The sequence below is a fragment of the Onthophagus taurus genome, chromosome 3, assembly GCF_036711975.1.
Source record: "Onthophagus taurus isolate NC chromosome 3, IU_Otau_3.0, whole genome shotgun sequence".
Classification (NCBI taxonomy): Eukaryota; Metazoa; Arthropoda; class Insecta; order Coleoptera; family Scarabaeidae; genus Onthophagus; species Onthophagus taurus.
In genome coordinates, this window is record NC_091968.1 from 27,508,571 (window position 1) to 27,527,014 (window position 18,444).

The window sequence follows — 18,444 nt, forward strand, 5'->3', positions numbered from 1 at the left end:
TTGCTCGTCATTCGCGACGTTTTGTTCATCGTCATAAAAGACAATCCAAAGCGAACCTAACATACAGTTGTCACTCGCGCTTCGAACATAGTAGCACCTCTAAACGATTTATTATTTCAATACATCAATAAATGAATAAATAAATATATAAATAAATAATAATAAAAAAAACCTCAAAAACAAACTTTAAAAAAATTGCTTTAAATTACTAAAAAATGAATTTATTTATGAGTGTGGTGATTCTGTTGATTTTGTTTCAATTAGGTAAATAATTTTGTTTTTTATAAACAAAAATGTTTTTATTTAATTTTAAAAATCGTAGGATTCGGGCAAGATTTTGGATACGAAGGAACTGAAGGTAAGATTTTTTTAATATAATGAACCATTTATAAAATAAATCGTTTATAAAATTAATAAATTAAAAACCATTACAACAATAACCGTTATAAATATCGCAAGTATTCGAAAAACTTTCTCAAGGTTTCAAAGCAAATACCTATTTATTTACATTTAAGATCATCTTTTTAGCTTTGAGGTCAATTTAAATAAAAACAATTTTTCTAATTAAAATAATTGCAAATAAAGTGCACCCAATTAATTTTTAAAAAAGTTACACTTTGTTAAAGCTTCCGTGATGGTTTAATTAATTATTTATTAAAAACTCACGTCACCCGGTGCTTTACTAAAGTTTTTATTAATGCAAGCACGAAAAATGGAGAAACCTAGACATGCAACCAAAGTATAAATAAAATCCATTTAGGATTGAATAAATTTGAAATGGATGTTTTTTGTTTGAGATTGTTTTAAAGTAAATAGTCGCATTCAATGGAAATTTTTCCTTTCTTGTGAACAAATTATTGAATTACAACAGAAAACAAGTTCTCTTACACAATTCTAAACGCTTTGAAATCAACAATTGCATTTGACGCACGATTTCTAACAATTCTACCGATAAAATATATTAAAGAAGCAAAATTACAATGAAAAAATAATTAAGATAATGGAACTAAATATTATAACAAACATTTAATAAATTTCAAAAATCAAATCAATACCAAGTACCTCAATATTTGAGCACTATTCACAAGAACTGAACATCAGAAATAGGATTGCGCAAAGAATTTTACACAAAGACCTCAATATAAAAAAATACTAACTTCAATTAATCATCACGAAATTTATCGCGTTTTTGCTTAGCAGAAGAAAGCTGATTTTCACATCAAAGGTTATGCGAATAAGCAAAATAGCCGAATTTGGTACATTGAAAATCCACACGTGATAATTGAAAAGCACCTAAAAACAAATAACTGTATACTGTGGAATTTGATGCGATTATTAGCGAAATTACTTAAATCTTGGTATTACGTCATTATTATCCTTGCTTATCCTCGTTTCTTATTGTTGGAATTTGACCTTTCTACGAATTCAACTTGACGAGTTTGGCACTGCATCTTCTTCTGGATTAAAATACAACTCGTTTCGTATTTCATCGTAAACGAAACTAGTTTTGTATATCCATCAACTGGATGCTTCAGATTGATGATAAGCAACTTGTTGTGAATTTTTCGCTCCGTCTTGGAATTGGTTCCCCGAAATTTTTCTCCGACACTTTTGCTGTTTATTTATTGCTATGGGATAAATGACTCAAGTGAGAGACGTGGTTGTGATAAACCTTGATTATTAATGATGTAACCTCTCCAGGGTTTCTCACTCAAAATTGCTGATTTCCTGGAAGCCACACCTGCAAATTTGTATACCCATATTAAAAAATATTGTTGATTAAGTTAGGTTGGATTCACCCAATCGTAACATTATTCTCTAATTCGTATATAGCCTTTACAAGTAATGCTGAGCAGTCACTATGTTCGGATCCTCGTAGCTTCTGGAATTATGTTAGGCATAGAACTATGACTACACGACTCCCTGGTGAAATGATTTTGGACGGGTGCATCTACTCCCCTTAATATAGTTAATGCTTTTGCCGATTACTTTTCGGGAGTTTTTGGTGGTCTATTTATCTATCCATCTATCAGTTTAAAGAGTACCACTGTGGAACAGGTTCTTGATCTTCTTAAGAAGTTGCCGAACAAATTTACAGCTGGTGATTTTGCAATTTTCTCAACTTGTGTCTAAAGACAGGTGAGTTTCCTAACATCTGGAAGCGATCGTGGATAATTCCCGCTTTCAAACGTGGTGATCGTACCAACATTGCTACTTATCGTCCCATCTTCATAATATCTAACTTCGCTAAAGTATTTGAGCAAATCATCTATGGAGCTATTTATCCGTATGTTCCATCGTTTGTATCGCCGCACCAGCATGGGTTTATTAAGCGCTGTTCAACCGTTACTAATCTTGCGGTGATTACAGAAATAATATGTATGTGGATTCCTGGATGGGAGTGGTGGTCAAGTGGATGTAGTGTACATTATATCCACTTCTTCTACTGTTTTTTCCAAGGCGTTTGAAACTCAGTATGTTTGGCTTTTCCCCTGGGCTCATATGTCTTGTTTCCTCGTATTTGTCAAATTGGGCCAGTTATGTATTTTATAATGGCTTTGCTTCGGTGCTCCCACAAGGCTCTAATTTGGGTCCACTACTGTTTGCAATATTTATTAACAACTTATTAAACAGATATTAGCCTATGCTGATGATCTTAAGATATTTCATACTATGACCCCGGATGAAGATGTGGCTTCGATGCAGTCGGATCTTGATATCTTGATGGAATGGTGCGATCGTAATCAGCTCAGGATTAATGTGGAGAAATGTGGTGCTGTCACATTTACGCGTAGACCTACTCCTATCCATTTATCCTACTGTATAGGTGGAACCTCACTGCTTAAGTTGACTTCTATCATAGATCTGGGTGTAACTTTTGATAGCAGACTACGTTTTTACCGCACGTGGAGTATGTCGCTTCCTGTGTTGCAAGGATGCTTGGGTTGCTTGGGCGCTTGTTCTGCCGAAACTGGAGTATGGTTCCGTTGTATGGTTACCCCATTATATCTCGCATCGTCTTATATTGAAGAGAATTAAACAAAGTTTTTTAAAGTACCTTTGTTCCAACGTCATCATTTTTCTTCGCTTGACACTCGAAGGGATAATCTCGACGTTAGATTTATTATAAAACTGGTGAGTGGTGAAACGGATTGTAACTGGTTACTTTCTTGCATTAACTTCAGTGTATTCAGCCACGCTACCCGATACAGCTATGTCTTCTATTTGAAGAATAGTAGAGCCAACGTGCAGGCTAGCGCTCCGCCACGAAGAATGTGCAGTTTGTTTTTCTGTGTAGTATAATATTGTCCTGTAATTGGTACTTTGTTGGAAAATAAAGATACATATTATTATTATTATTATTAAAGCGTGATATAGTTTAGATACAAAAAAAGACTTCTTTGTCTTACTTTTGCTGTTTACAGACATTTTTGCTATGGGATAAATGAGTCAAGTGTGAGACGTGGTTATGATAAACCTTGATTATTATCAATGCTGTAATATTTCCAGGGTTCCTGACTCAAAACTGCTGATTTCCTAGAAACCCTAGCTCGTGCAAATTTGTATACATGTATTAAAGAATATCATTGTTGATTAAGTTAGGTTGGATTCATCCAATCGTAACATTGTTATTATTATTAAAATATTATTTTCACCCTCTACCCTCTTCCTCCATTTCCACACTCTCGGCTCCTCGGCCCAATCATCCCCTTGTCTCCTCACCCCCACGACCATTCTCATCCATCGTTTCCCCTCTCCCCAATCTCCTAAAATCTGCCCTCGGTCCATGTCCTCCTCCCTCAACTCACTGCACCCATTCAACATAATATGTTCCAACGTTTCCCATTCCTCCCTGCACAGCCTACACCACCTCTCCTCATCGGCCATCCAGTATCTGTTAGCTCTCTCCTCGCAATCTCCTTCCAATAACCAGCATCTCCTTCCAATAACTAGTATTTAGGCAGCCTCTCCGTAATTATGTCCCTGTACCTTTCGTTATACCTTCCCTCTTTTATTTGTTATTAACATTATTATTAAAGTGTGATATAGTTTAGATATAAAAGAGACTCTCATCTCTTTTGTACGTGCCATTCTTTTAGTTTCAGCCTTATCAGCTCAGATCTAACACATGCCTTGTATATCCTCACTTTACTAGCAGTTGTCATACACTTATTTTTTCAAACGATGTTTTTTAGGACACTCGCTATCCTGGCTGCTTTACTCATCTGATGTCTCACACTCTCTTTCAAGTTTCCAAATGGTGAGATTATTATGCGTAAATAGTTAAGTTCGGATTAATTGTTGTTCGACTATTCTGTTGTTGCATCGTCGTGGTTCCCTATCAATTACCATGCTTTTTGTTTTGGAGATTGACACTTCCACGTTGGGCCTCTTTGTTAAACGCCTGTAGCAGCCACTATACACCATCCCACTCAAATAGCGTTGCATCGTCCGCATAGCACAAGACCTTTGTTTCTCATTTTGTATCCATGATTCTTTGACCTTCCGCACACAATCTATTATTTTGTCCATTATTAGAAAAAAGAGCAATAAACTAAGAGTATTTCCGTGTCTCACGCCCGTGTTGATATCTATGCCATCGGTAGCAGTCGTTCTTGTCTTGATTATGGTTTGCCTGTGTTAAGTTTTTTAATCGTTTCTATAAAATTAGAGTGTATACCCCTGCGCTTGAGTTCTTCTACAACATCCGTTAGCTGTATTATGTCGAATGCCTTAGTCAGGTCTATAAAGCACATATACATCGGCTTATTATACTCAATAGCCGATTTTTCTGGAAACCTTGTTGTTCTTCACTCAAAGTGGTATGGTGCAAGATGTGCTGACTCAGTATGCGAGTAAACAATTTCATAGAGGTGTTCAGTAGGGACATTCCCGATAATTTGCCGAATCCCATATTTTTCCCTTTTTGAACAGCGGTATTGTGGCACTGTTTTTCCATTCATAGTATCTTATTGTATAATTTGGTAACCTGTTCTGCTATTAACAATTCGTTCGGGATGTTATCCGGCCCTGGGGCTTTGTTATTTTCTTCGATGTTTTCCATTTCCATATCCGCTTTTGTGTCAGTTATCCCAATGTTCTCTTTTTATTTTCCGTATTCTATTATTCTCTCCGTTTCTAATTTCCGTATATTTTATCTAGTTGTTTATGTTGTTGTTTGTCTTACGTTGATATAAAATGCAGAATATTAATTTTATATTAACATCAATCGTCGTTTTATAACATCCACGTGTTCAAATTGAATAAAATATTTAAAAATCAATTTCTTATTAATCCCCTTGAGAATACAATTTATAAATTATGTTTAACCGCAATTCTCGTTGACGTGTAGTTTTCTATATGGTTGATTATTTTTCTTCATACTGTAATTTGAAAGGATGAAATAGATTGATTGAAGGGTCTACGCTCCGATAATTTTATATAATCGTTTCAATCGATAGAAAGTTTAACGAAAATTTCTAATGTTTAATGATTGATTATTATCTCCTGGAAATGTGCGGAATTCAATTTGAGTCTACCTAAAAATAATCAAAAAATAAATAAAGAACCATTAAGGTGGTCTTTATTACAGTTTACTTTATAAAAACCATTAATGATGCATTTTTTATTTTAAGGTCCAAGTCATTGGGGTGAAAGATACCATCAATGCGCGGGAAAACATCAAAGCCCCATTAACATCGAAGAACATAACGTTGAATTAGTTACATTACTCCCAATTATTTATAAAAATTTTGATATCCCACCGGAAAGAACCACTTTAACTAATAATGGACATACAGGTAATTTATTAAATTAAAAATAAAGATGGGACTAATTTAATATTTGTAGTCGTCTTAAACATTTCAACCACGGAAAAACCAACGATAACAGGCGGACCATTAATAGGTCATTACGAGTTTGCTCAATTACATTTTCATTGGGGTTCAAACGACGAGGAAGGATCAGAAAATACGATTAATAATTCAAGCTTTCCAATGGAAATGCATATGGTGTTTTTTAGTTCATCGTATGGATCAATGTCTGAAGCGGTTTATCATCCAGATGGAGTTTGCGTTTTAGCATTTTTATTTTCGGTAAATTAAATAATTCATCATTTTCGACGTCATCACCATTTTACACACGTTTATTTACATTTTACACCGTATAAAGACATTCGTACACATAAGAAGTTATAAATAGCTAGTAAAAACTCAGACGTATATGACAATGGATACGTAATCAATCGAAAATTTTCTTTAAATTAGTATTAACCCGATAATAATCGTTTAATAAAGTGTTAATTTAACAAAAAAAATTTTTGTAACAGTCTGTGTCTACGTTTTTGTTTGTTTTTGGTGTTAATCATTATTTTTATTCGAATCCTCAATGAAACTTTTTTAATTTTAGAAAAGCGATGAAATAAATCGACTTTATAGCCCGTTAATCGAAGCCTTGCCACATGTAAATGATGTCGATACGAAAATCGAAATGGAAAACTTGCCCGGTTTCGACGACTTATTGATTAACAATAGGTCGACTTATTTTACTTATAGCGGGTCATTAACGACGCCTCCGTGTTCTGAGGTGGTGACGTGGATTGAATACAGAAGTACGATTCCTTTGGCACATTCACAGGTGAAATTACATTTCGTATCTCTTCTAATTAATCATTAATTTATTATTATAGCTCGAAGAATTTCGTAAGTTAAATTCACCACATGGGAAACTCTCACATAACTTTAGACCCACGCAACCTTTACATGGAAGAGCGATACGTATGAATTATGATATATATCATGTTAACGAGGAAAAAAATTCCCATGACAAAATCTGTTTCGATTTGGTTTTATTGATTTTATGTAGCTTTCTACAATTTCTTTTTTAGGAGATTTATTTAGATGTTATTGTCACCTTTTTGCCATTTTTTGTTGTTGTTGTGATTTGTATACGATTTTTATTTTTATTTAAGTAGAAAATGTTGATTGTTATTTATTGTAGTTAAGAGAAATTAATAAAAAATGATATAGTGAAAGGTAAATTTAAATATTTCATGAAATTAAACACCACACTTGTTACAAATACGATTCAACTATTGAGTAAGTTCATTTTAAAAATTTTGAGATATTGATACCTGATACAGCTAGGATTTAGTATAAAATGTCTTCACCTAATCAAACTCAACATCAGTATCACAACAGCGATTGTCATCAAAACCACAGCAATGTACTCAAAGGTAATAAAATGAATTAATAAAAAATAAAAATTGGTTAATAAAAAATTTTTAGTTAGCAATTTTGCTTTTGGTAACTGTTGGAATGGCTCAATGCGGATTTTTAAATTACACCCCAAATTCGAGTTATGGGCAACAATCAAGCTATGGAAACTCCAACAACGGATATCCTGCTAGGTTTGATTGCAAATTTAAATAAATAAAAAATCGATTACTTTTAAAAATCTTAGTTCCTCAATAAATCGTCAAGATACAACAAACGGACACAGAATTTTCGGAGTCGCTCGATCTTACCACTATGGGACGTTTAATCCACGTTATGGAGGTGGATATGATGGAAATAATTTTAGAAATAATAATGGATACTCAAACAATAACTTATACGGTAAATTAATCAAAATTTCCAATAAAAAGAATTAATAATAAATTTTTAGGTGCCAGCAACAATAATGGAGGATATGGATACAATTTAAACAACAATCAAGGATCTTCCAATACCCCTAATACAGGTTTCAATGGAAATTTAAACGGAAATAATTTAAATAGAGCTGGAAATTACGGCTATGGAAACGGTTATGGATACAACACTTATGGATATGGATCCACAAGTAACAACGGACAAGGTTTTTTTTCTAAAATTAATCATTAAATAAATTTAAAGTATTTTTGTATGGTTCTAGGTCAAATCAATTCCAGTTATAGAAGCAACGGAAATTATTAAAGATTTAAAACAATAAATCTTCATAAAAACTATAAAAAGTTCTTTCCTTCCATTATAATTACTGTAATTACTGCTATGTAGATCTTAAAAAAGAACTTTTAAACGCTTTGGAGGTTGTTTTTGTAATTATATACGCTGAAATATATATTAATAAATTAATATAAACACTAAATTGTGATTTAAATACGTTTTTAAACTTACCTCTTTTAAAATTGATGCAGAAACAGTAGTATTCTTGAAGATCCTGTGCATTAAAAAATATGTCATTAATATAACATATTAATAAATTAATTATTTTACCTATTAAATCGCGAAATACGAGCCCCTAAAACAGTTCCTAACATCACCAGTGAGATCCACTATTGTTGATGAAGTTGATGAAGTGATGAGGTTGATTTATAACACGTATTCGCTGTTAGTTAAGTCAATTTCGATATTCCAAAGAATAAGTTCTTCATCCCCAAGGAGTTCTTCAAGCTCGTCGAATGGGGAGGATAATGTTAAAAGTTAATATGTTGAGTTTTAATTAATTAAAAGTACCATTGAAACCTATAAGGGATAAAAGGGAGAAAATAATTAATAAATTGAAAAAAAATTTAAACATGTCAAAATGTCAAACTTAAATTGATAAAATGGTGATCAACCTGAAGCTAGTAACGAACCTTCTCGATCACTAAAGATTCCTAAATATTTGAGTGAAGAAATTTATTTTCGTAACTATATACGTTGATCTTAATAAGTAAATATTATAAATCTTCATAAAAATCAATAAAAAAATCTAATAAAATTATAACCTCAAACATATACAAATCGGTAAATTCAAATACTTACAACGAATTTTGCTGGAAATCTCTTGAAATTGAGAAAAAATCACTTTATAAACAATTAAAATCCATCTAAATTGTTTAAATAAAGAAATATTCACTAAAAAAACGTAGTTAAAAATGAACTATAAACAATAATAAATTTATGAAACAACTGAGCATCTAATAATGGCTACCACCATAGACTCCAAAATAAAATTTTGAATTAAAACGGCTATTTATTAATTTATTATGTTATTTTATATGAAAATTAATAATATTAAGATTATTTATGAATTAAATTAAAAATTAAATTAATCAGTTTAAAAATTAAAAAAATAACGTACTAAAAACGAAATTAAAATTATTACCAACCTTAATCTAGTAAGAAAGCCGATTGAAAAGTTACTAAGTAAGAACGCACCAACTGAGAAAGAAGCGTTTGCTATTGTTGTTGTTGTGTTTATTTCACGAATTAGAGAAAAATAGTGAATTGTCCCTGAATTTGAATCGTTTTAACAAAAAGAACTGTGATAAATACAACCGTTAAAACTCAATAAACGTGTAAATAGATGCTGAAATTATGGATATTTCCGACGAAGATATGGCAAAGCTTGTGTTGGGTAAAAGTTTGTTTCTTTGGCGGGAAACACGATTAAAGATACGATTAATTATTGTTTTAGGCTACTTAAGGTCCGAAAAGTGTAAAGGTGCCGCGAAAATGTTTGTACAATCATCCAGACATTTGCAGGATGCTCAAAATAGTATCCGTAGAGCAAAACATTTCATTACCCATAAACATGGATATTGTTTGAGGGAAATTCTCAGGGAATATGCTAAATTATACACTATAAGTAAGTAATTTTAGATGGTACAAGTAATTATTAATGAAATTTTCTTTGTGTTTAGTTATTGAATATTTGGAAGATATTTCTTATATGAGTGATATAACAACAAGAGATATGCCAAGTAAACTTATTTATTTATTGGAAAGAGCTCAATCTAGAGAATCTTACACACCAAGTTTATCACCAAGAAGTCGAAGTAGTACGCCGGTAAAACAACTTCAAAATACAAAACCATTTTCATCACAAAATCTCTCAAGAATTGATGAAAAATCCCCGTCGGAATTTGATGTAAATACAACTCCCCTTCATGATCTTCCTGGTCATTTTAGCTCTAATAATAATACATCAGAAGAAAAGCGACATAAATCGACTGAAGAATCTGATCTTACAGATAATAATGATAGTGAAGGAAGTATTGCAAAAGTTTTACTTGAAACTGTGTTAGAAAATCGGGAATTTCAAGAAAAATTAGTTGAAAACATCAACTCAGTTATCCAAAAACCTTCAGAGGAAAATGTTGTTGAAAACAACCCGGTTAATAACGAATTAGATTCAGCTATAAAAGCAATTGTTGATAAAACTGAACATGACCCAGTTTTCGAACGATTATTGAGTGATTTAATCGGTCCTGAGAAAAAGTTAGAAACTGATTTAGATGAAAATAAACAGAAAGAAAAAGTAAGTGAAGAAATATCCCAACCGGAGGTACCAGAAGTAAATTTGGAGTTAAATCCAACAATTAATCCAACAGATGAGGTTAAATCAACACCTCCAAAACGATCAATGCTAACTTTAGAAGGAACAAAAGTTGATTTGCCCCCAAAACAAAATTTAACTGTAAATACAAACACCGGGGAAGTTATTTTATATGATGGTACATTAGAAAATTACATGAAAGAGCAACCAATGAATTCCCAATCAACAACAACATCAGTGAATTCTACATGTTCTTCCAATTTAGTGTTAAATGCTGGATTATTGATGGTTCAACCACAAACGGTTGTACAACAACCACAATCTTATTTTCTTTGGAATAGTTCCCAAGTTGTTAATATGGGTGTTCCTCAATATAAAGTTAATGCCATATCAGATCATGATATCTTATCAATGCCCACAGTTATCGTTTGTGATGAAAATCAACAAGAACTAGGTATAAACAAAGGTGTGGAGGAAATAAAAGCGAAAACCTTAAAAAAAATCGCGCCAAAACCAATGGTTGATATGTCCAAAGGAAACAAAAAATCAAAGAGGAAATCACCAAGAAAACATAGCCATTCACCAAAAACAACAAAAATTCAAGATGTTGAGAAGAAAGTTGAGATTAAAATTGAAGTTTTAAGAGAGTCACAAAATCATCAATCTAATTTGGATAATTGTGAAGGAGATAAAATTGAATCTAAATCTAGTTCTGATAAAATTGTGAAAGAAACAACACCAAAAAACAAACTAATTGATGAATCAACTTCCACACCAAGAAGTGCATCTCACATTCGCATTTTAGACTTTGATTTTACCCCGAAATCAATTTCAAAACAAATTAATAAAGAACAGAAACCGCGAAGTGGGTCATCACCGAAGAGGAAATCGCCGAATACGAAAGGAAATCATCAACCTACAAAAATTTCAAAATCATTGTTTAGTTCACCTGCAAAGAATCAGAGAAAGAGATGTGGGGGTGATAGTGAGAAGAAAGGGGCTAAAAAAAGTTGGGATGCAGATTTAAGGGCTTTAGCAGGTAAAAAATATAATTTTTTATTATATAACATTAATAGTTTATTAATTTATTTTTTTAAATACATTTTTGAATAAAGTTTAAACGTCAATGTGACACAAATTCAATGTCACCAATTGTAACCAACTTCACAACAATTTGTCAAAAGTAAATGTCAATTTTATGAAACGTCATATTTTTTTTTACTAAAATTAATTATTAATTTATTCTTAAATCATAGGAATAGAGGAATTTGTTTAGGTTTTTTTGATATTTAACCGTTAGAAAGTCCGAAAAAAGAAAATTAAATTGACGTTTTTTGAAATTTTGTCGTTTCAAATAATTATTCAAATCTGTCAAGTTGATTACCTGTGAATAATGATTATTCACTGTTATTATTCACTCTGTGAAAAATGACTACCTTTGAAAACTCATTTTTTTAAATAAATTTTTGATTAAAGTTTAAACGTCAATGTGACACAAATTCAAAGTTACCAACAGTAACCAACTTCACAACAATTTGTCAAAATTAAATGTCAATTTTATGAAACGTCATGTTTTTTTTTACGAAAATTAATTAATTTGTTCTTAAATCATAGGAATAAAGGAATTTGTTAAAGTCGAAAAAAGAAATTAAATTGACGGTTTTTGAAATTTTGACGTTTCAAATAATTATTCAAATCTGCCAAGTTGATGATTAATGATTTATAAGGGAGTCGTGGACAAATGATATTTTTTGTTTGAATCAGTGTTGCCAGGTCCTTAAATTTGGTCTTTTCCCCAGAGTTATTTTAACTCGAGTATTAAACATATATTTTATTATTATTACAAAAATAATACACGTAATCTTATTTAGTACATACTATTATTATGTTTACTTAAGATTTCACTGCTTATATTGAAGTTAATAGAAATTTCATTCTGAATTTTACTAACTAGCGCTACCTACCACTACAACTACAACTAACACAAGACCTAGAAGAACTAGAATCATTCGCGTTTAGCCGTCTTGAGAGACGTGCGGCTAAACCCGAATGTTTCTAGTTCTAGGTCTTGTATATTATTGTTACCAGTTGACGTTCTAACTGTCAAATTTGATTATTTTGCATCACACGGAGATTTTAATATCAAAAGTGACATTTGAATGACATCTTAAAGATTAAATTTATAATTTTCTAACAATTTGACATTCTAATTGACATGTCAACCTCAATTTTTTCCAACAATTGACGTTATAACTGTCATATTTGATTCTTTTGCATCACACGAAGATTTTAATGTCAAAAATGACATCTTAAAGATTGAACTTACAATTTTCTTACAGTTTGACATTCCAAATGATATCTCAACCTCAATGCTTGTTACGAATTGACGATCTAACTGTCAAATTTGATGATTTTGCATCACACGAAGATTTTAATGTCAAAAATTACATCTTAAAGATTGAATTTACAATTTTCTTACAATTTGACATTCCAAATGATATCTCAACCTCAATTTTTGCTACCAATTGACGTTCTAACTGTCAAATTTGATTATTTTGCATCACACGAAGATTTTAATATCAAAAGTGACATTTGAATGACATCTTAAAGATTAAATTTATAATTTTCTTACAGTTTGACATTCTAATTGACATGTCAACCTTAATTTTTTCTAGCAATTGACGTTCTAACTGTCAAATTTGATTATTTTGCAACATACGAAGATTTTAATGTCAAAAATGACATTCCAAATGACATATCAACCTCAATTTTTGCTCCCAATTGAAGTTCTAACTGTAAAATTTGATGATTTTGCATCACACGAAGATTTTAATATCAAAAGTGACATTTGAATGACATCTTAAAAATTAAATTTATAATTTTCTAACAGTTTGACATTCTAATTGACATGTTAACTTCAATTTTTTCCAGCAATTGACGTTCTAACTGTCAAATTTGATTATTTTACATCACACGAAGATTTTAATGTCAAAAATGACATCTTAAAGATTAAATTTACAATTTTCTTACAGTTTGACATTCCAAATGATATCTCAACCTCAATTTTTGCTACCAATTGACGTTCTAACTGTCAAATTTGATGATTTTGCATCACACGAAGATTTTAATATCAAAAATGACATTTGAATGACATCTTACAGACGTTCTAACTCTCAAATTTGATTATTGTGGATTTCACGAAGATTTTAATGTCTTAAATGACATCTTAAAGATTAAATTTATAATTTTCTAACAATTTGACATTCTAATTGACATGTCAACCTCAATCTTTTCCAGCAATTGACGTTCTAACTCTCAAATTTGATGATTTTGCATCACACGAAGATTTTAATATCAAAAGTGACATTTGAATGACATCTTAAAGATTAAATTTATAATTTTCTAACAATTTGACATTCTAATTGACATTTCAACCTCAATTTTTTCCAGCAATTGATGTTCTAACTGTCAAATTTGATTATTTTGCATCACACGAAGATTTTAATGTCAAATATGACATTTAAATGACACCTCAAAGATTAAATTTACAATTTTCTTACAGTTTGACATTCCAAATGATATCTCAACCTCAATTTTTTGCCACCAATTGACGTTGTAACTGTCAAATTTGATGATTTTGTATCACACGAAAATTTTAATATCAAAAGTGACATTTGAATGACATCTTAAAGATTAAATTTATAATTTTCTTACATTTTGACATTCTAATTGACATATCAACCTTAATTTTTTCTAGCAATTGACGTTCTAACTGTCAAATTTGATTATTTTGCAACATACGAAGATTTTAATGTCAAAAATGACATTCCAAATAACATGTCAACCTCAATTTTTGCTACCAATTGACGTTCTAACTGTCAAATTTGATGATTTTGCATCACACGAAGATTTTAATATCAAAAGTGACATTTGAATGACATCTTAAAGATTAAATTTATAATTTTCTAACAATTTGACATTCTAATTGACATTTCAACCTCAATTTTTTCCAGCAATTGATGTTCTAACTGTCAAATTTGATTATTTTGCATCACACGAAGATTTTAATGTCAAAAATGACATTTAAATGACACCTCAAAGATTAAATTTACAATTTTCTTACAGTTTGACATTCCAAATGATATCTCAACCTCAATTTTTTGCCACCAATTGACGTTGTAACTGTCAAATTTGATGATTTTGTATCACACGAAAATTTTAATATCAAAAGTGACATTTGAATGACATCTTAAAGATTAAATTTATAATTTTCTTACATTTTGACATTCTAATTGACATATCAACCTTAATTTTTTCTAGCAATTGACGTTCTAACTGTCAAATTTGATGATTTTGCATCACACGAAGATTTTAATATCAAAAGTGACATTTGAATGACATCTTAAAAATTAAATTTATAATTTTCTTACATTTTGACATTCTAATTGACATATCAACCTTAATTTTTTCTAGCAATTGATGTTCTAACTGTCAAATTTGATTATTTTGCATCACACGAAGATTTTAATGTCAAAAATGACATTTAAATGACACCTCAAAGATTAAATTTACAATTTTCTTACAGTTTGACATTCCAAATGATATCTCAACCTCAATTTTTTGCCACCAATTGACGTTCTAACTGTCAAATTTGATGATTTTGCATCACACGAAGATTTTAATATCAAAAGTGACATTTGAATGACATCTTAAAAATTAAATTTATAATTTTCTAACAGTTTGACATTCTAATTGACATGTTAACTTCATTTTTTTCCAGCAATTGACGTTCTAACTCTCAAATTTGATTATTTTGCATCACACGAAGATTTTAATGTCAAAAATTACCTTTAAATGACATCTTAAAGATTAAATTTACAATTTTATTTTACTTTGGTTGATTTTGAACAGCCTTGCATGTCTTTAAATGCTTCTAGTACATAACATGCTTTTTAACAGCGGACAAACGTCAAATGTAATCCTCTTTGCACACAAAAAAATTAATTCCTTTATCGCTGAGATCTATCTAATTTTTAAAACCAACCCCAAACGTGTGGTGGCAACACTGATTTGAATCATAACTTGGCGTTACCATGGAGATTCTTTATATTTTAAATTGACGTTTATAAAAATCTAACCTCAAATATGACATAACCGCAAATATTATTTTTTAATTTAGCTTCTACGGCAATAAGAGAGCCCCCAAAAAGAGAAAAATCCAAACGGAAACCAAAAAAATCGGAAAAGTTAAATAAAACGGAAGAAAATGCAAAAGCAATTGAAGATAATTTGAGAGCAGATGAAATTGCAAATAATGACGATATTAAAACTGAGAAAACTAAAGAATCAACATTGTATGAAAAGAAGGTTTTGGCTGATTGTGCTGAAAAAGATGAAATCTTAATTCAAAAGGAAATTGAACCAGGAGCTGATACGGAAGAGGAAGGTGAAAGTACATTCACGTTGATTAATTATAATCGTGCGCCGAGAATTAAACGAAAATGTAACATAGACGGGAATGTAAAGAAGGTGGGGAAAGTAACGAAAGTTAAAGAAGTTAAGAATTTAGATGTGTGTAACAATAAAATGATTTTATCTCCATCGAAATTAAATGCGAGTAAAAGGACTTTTGTCGAAAAAATTGATGGTAATGTGAAAAATGAGCAAGAAATTGAAAAAGAGAAGGAAAAAATTGAGGAGAATTTAAAAGTGCCGTTAACTCCGAGGCTTTATGATGAAAATGAACTTTTAACTTTAAATTTTGCTAAGTTTACTCCAGAAAATATTCCAACAGTAAGTTTTTCTGATAGTCTTGATGTTAGTGGGGTTATGAAAGCAACTAGAAATTTGCTACCTTTATTAGATACCCCATTGAAGATTGAAAACACTTTATTAATACCAAAAACGCCGGGAATTAGTACCCCAAATAATATTAAAGAAACTCCAATTACTAAAATGATTAATGAGCATTGTGAAAATATTGATTTAGTCGATATTGAAACTCCAAAAATTTTAATTACACCTAGTATAGGAATAACGCCCTATGTTAATCGCCGAACGGATTATTCAACTAGTTCGTCTTATTATCAACCCAGTGATACAGAACAAAATAAATCAATTGAACAATTAATTGAGGAAACAAAGAGAGATAAAAAAATAATCGTTGAAAAAGAAAATGATGCTAATAAGAATGATTTAACATCGATTGTTAATAAATTAAATAGTTTTAATAAAAATGTTATTGGAAGAAAAAATTTAAGTTTAGTGACAAAAGTTGATACAGTTTCTTTTGGCGATTCAGAAAGTGAAACTGATTTTATAGATAATGAAATAAACGATGAGGAAATTAAGTGTGAATCAAAAAAAAATGTAACTGTGATTCAAAATGAGAAGGAAGGTGGGAAAAGTAGATATTCTTTAAGATCGCGTAGTAAAGAGGATGCAAAAAAAGTCGATGATAAAAATAATAAAAATGATTCGTTAGAAAAAGAGGAAATAAACGCTCCTGAATTTCAACTTTTAGATCCAAAAGATAAAATTTTAAGAGAATTAGAGAAAAAACGACAAGAAACGATTGCATTGATTAAAAAACCTGAATTACAAAGTAAAACCACTTCAAAAAGTAATCCAAAAAAAGAAATTGTTGATAATAAAAAATTAAATGATGAAAAAACTGTTTTAAAATCACAAGAAATTAAGAAACCAGTTAAAGCGAAAAGTAATCCAAAACCACAAAAAACAACAACAAGAAAAGGAAATCAAAGAAAGGTTAATAAAAATGTGACAAAAGTAATTAATATAGTTGGAGAACCCGAAAAAAATGATTCAAACTTAATAAATCCTTTAAATTACGTTGAAGCACATCTAGGTAATAACTCAAACGATAATAAAAAAGAATACGAATCGAATCAAGAACTTTTAGTAAGAGATTTAAAAGAACGTGGAATTTATTTGCTTCCCAAAAACAAAAAAGAAATAATTTTAGAACCTCCCAACGATAATTCATCAACTGAATTAATAAATGTAGAAATAAAAAATGTTTTACCATTAAAAAAACGTGATAGTAATAAATCTTTCGAAATTAACACCGAAACTAACATACAAGATAAAAACAACTTATTACAAGATGATTTAAATTTAACCGATTCATTTATCGATGATAAAGAGCCGATAATTTTTAGTGATAACTTAAAATTATTAGATTATATCATATTTCACGATCCAAATGAATCAAATAAAAAAACCTTACAAGATTACGACTTAAAATGTCTTGATAAAACTTATAATGTTCCCGTTTATTGGGAAGAATATAAATTCGACGATTCCCGCCCATTAAAAGTAACGAAAACCGATTTCTTTTTCGATTTAGAATTTAATTCGGAACAAAATCAAATTCAAACCAAAAATCAAACCAATACAAAAATAAATGAAAAAGTTAAAATTATTAATGATGTAACAGTTCAAAAAAAATTTAACCCACTCGAATGTTTATACAAACAATTAATGAAAAATAATACGACGGTAACTCCGATTGATAGCATCCAATCGAATTCGTCACCTCTTGAGAATTTGTATAATGATTCTGAGAAGATTGTTGAATCTGGGAAGAAATATCGAAGGAAATCTCTTGAGTTAAATAAAAAATCGACGTTGGTTCCAGCGAAAAAATCAAATAGAAGTGAATCTGTGGTTGATGTTAAAAGTACCAAAAAGAAATCTTTAGATTTGATGGATATAGCAATTGTTGGTGAGAAATTTCCCAAAACTGATGAAACCAATACTAAACGAAAAGCTGATGAAGTTGTTGCATCTGAAAAGAATAAATGCCCGAAATTGTGCGATAATTTATTGTCGGGATTGAATGTTGAACATTTTTTATCACAAATTCACAAAGATTAAGGTTAAGTTAAAAATAATTATTTATTGTTTAAAGTTTTGTTTAAAATTAAGATTTTTTTTTTAAGTTATAATAAAGCGTGCATATATTTGTATGTATTATAAAAACGTATTATTACATTAGTGCATTATTATTTTAAATTTATAAATAAGATTATAACAATGATTATTGAAGATTTAAGTTGGTAGTATGTAATTGAATTTCTTTTTATGTTTATTTTCATAAAAAATTGTATATTATGATTATCT

General features: G+C 30.3%; 3 protein-coding genes and 1 long non-coding RNA gene across 4 annotated transcripts; 3 read left to right on the forward strand and 1 right to left on the reverse strand.

Annotated features, from left to right (window-relative positions):
* The first annotated feature begins 57 nt into the window (after positions 1-57).
* LOC111421606 (carbonic anhydrase-like) lies at positions 58-7,033 on the forward strand. The gene is made up of 6 exons (XM_023054773.2): positions 58-264; positions 323-358; positions 5,637-5,801; positions 5,851-6,095; positions 6,409-6,636; positions 6,689-7,033. Exons 1-6 carry the CDS (start codon positions 216-218, stop codon positions 6,884-6,886), a joined length of 921 nt encoding a protein of 306 aa, XP_022910541.1. The 5' UTR covers positions 58-215; the 3' UTR covers positions 6,887-7,033.
* Positions 7,034-7,102: 69 nt separating this feature from the next.
* Positions 7,103-8,124, forward strand: LOC111421610 (insoluble matrix shell protein 4-like). The gene is made up of 5 exons (XM_023054779.2): positions 7,103-7,234; positions 7,287-7,408; positions 7,462-7,616; positions 7,666-7,854; positions 7,912-8,124. Exons 1-5 carry the CDS (start codon positions 7,223-7,225, stop codon positions 7,950-7,952), a joined length of 519 nt encoding a protein of 172 aa, XP_022910547.2. The 5' UTR covers positions 7,103-7,222; the 3' UTR covers positions 7,953-8,124.
* On the reverse strand, positions 7,443-8,918 carry LOC111421611 (uncharacterized). The gene is made up of 4 exons (XR_011640192.1): positions 8,784-8,918; positions 8,253-8,501; positions 8,154-8,196; positions 7,443-8,087 (listed from the first exon to the last, which is right to left on the reverse strand). It is a non-coding gene; the product is annotated as an uncharacterized lncRNA (long non-coding RNA).
* Positions 8,919-9,166: 248 nt separating this feature from the next.
* On the forward strand, positions 9,167-18,315 carry LOC111421607 (multi sex combs). Its single transcript, XM_071195588.1, has 4 exons — positions 9,167-9,378; positions 9,439-9,609; positions 9,665-11,338; positions 15,479-18,315. The coding sequence occupies exons 1-4, from the start codon at positions 9,339-9,341 to the stop codon at positions 18,196-18,198; spliced, it is 4,605 nt and encodes a 1,534-aa protein (XP_071051689.1). The 5' UTR covers positions 9,167-9,338; the 3' UTR covers positions 18,199-18,315.
* The last annotated feature ends 129 nt before the right edge of the window (positions 18,316-18,444 follow it).

What these genes read in the sequence shown, in the direction of transcription:
- LOC111421606 (XM_023054773.2), top strand. Translation starts at nt 216, where the DNA reads ATGAATTTATTTATGAGTGTGGTGATTCTGTTGATTTTGTTTCAATTA. An exon ending in GTTGATTTTGTTTCAATTAG is followed by an intron (nt 265 to 322) that starts GTAAATAATTTT and finishes TAAAAATCGTAG; the next exon opens with GATTCGGGCAAGATTTTGGA. An exon ending in TTCCTTTGGCACATTCACAG is followed by an intron (nt 6,637 to 6,688) that starts GTGAAATTACAT and finishes TTATTATTATAG; the next exon opens with CTCGAAGAATTTCGTAAGTT.
- LOC111421610 (XM_023054779.2), top strand. An exon ending in AACAACGGATATCCTGCTAG is followed by an intron (nt 7,409 to 7,461) that starts GTTTGATTGCAA and finishes TAAAAATCTTAG; the next exon opens with TTCCTCAATAAATCGTCAAG. An exon ending in CACAAGTAACAACGGACAAG is followed by an intron (nt 7,855 to 7,911) that starts GTTTTTTTTCTA and finishes GTATGGTTCTAG; the next exon opens with GTCAAATCAATTCCAGTTAT.
- LOC111421607 (XM_071195588.1), top strand. Translation starts at nt 9,339, where the DNA reads ATGGATATTTCCGACGAAGATATGGCAAAGCTTGTGTTGG. An exon ending in TGCTAAATTATACACTATAA is followed by an intron (nt 9,610 to 9,664) that starts GTAAGTAATTTT and finishes CTTTGTGTTTAG; the next exon opens with TTATTGAATATTTGGAAGAT. An exon ending in AGATTTAAGGGCTTTAGCAG is followed by an intron (nt 11,339 to 15,478) that starts GTAAAAAATATA and finishes TTTTTAATTTAG; the next exon opens with CTTCTACGGCAATAAGAGAG.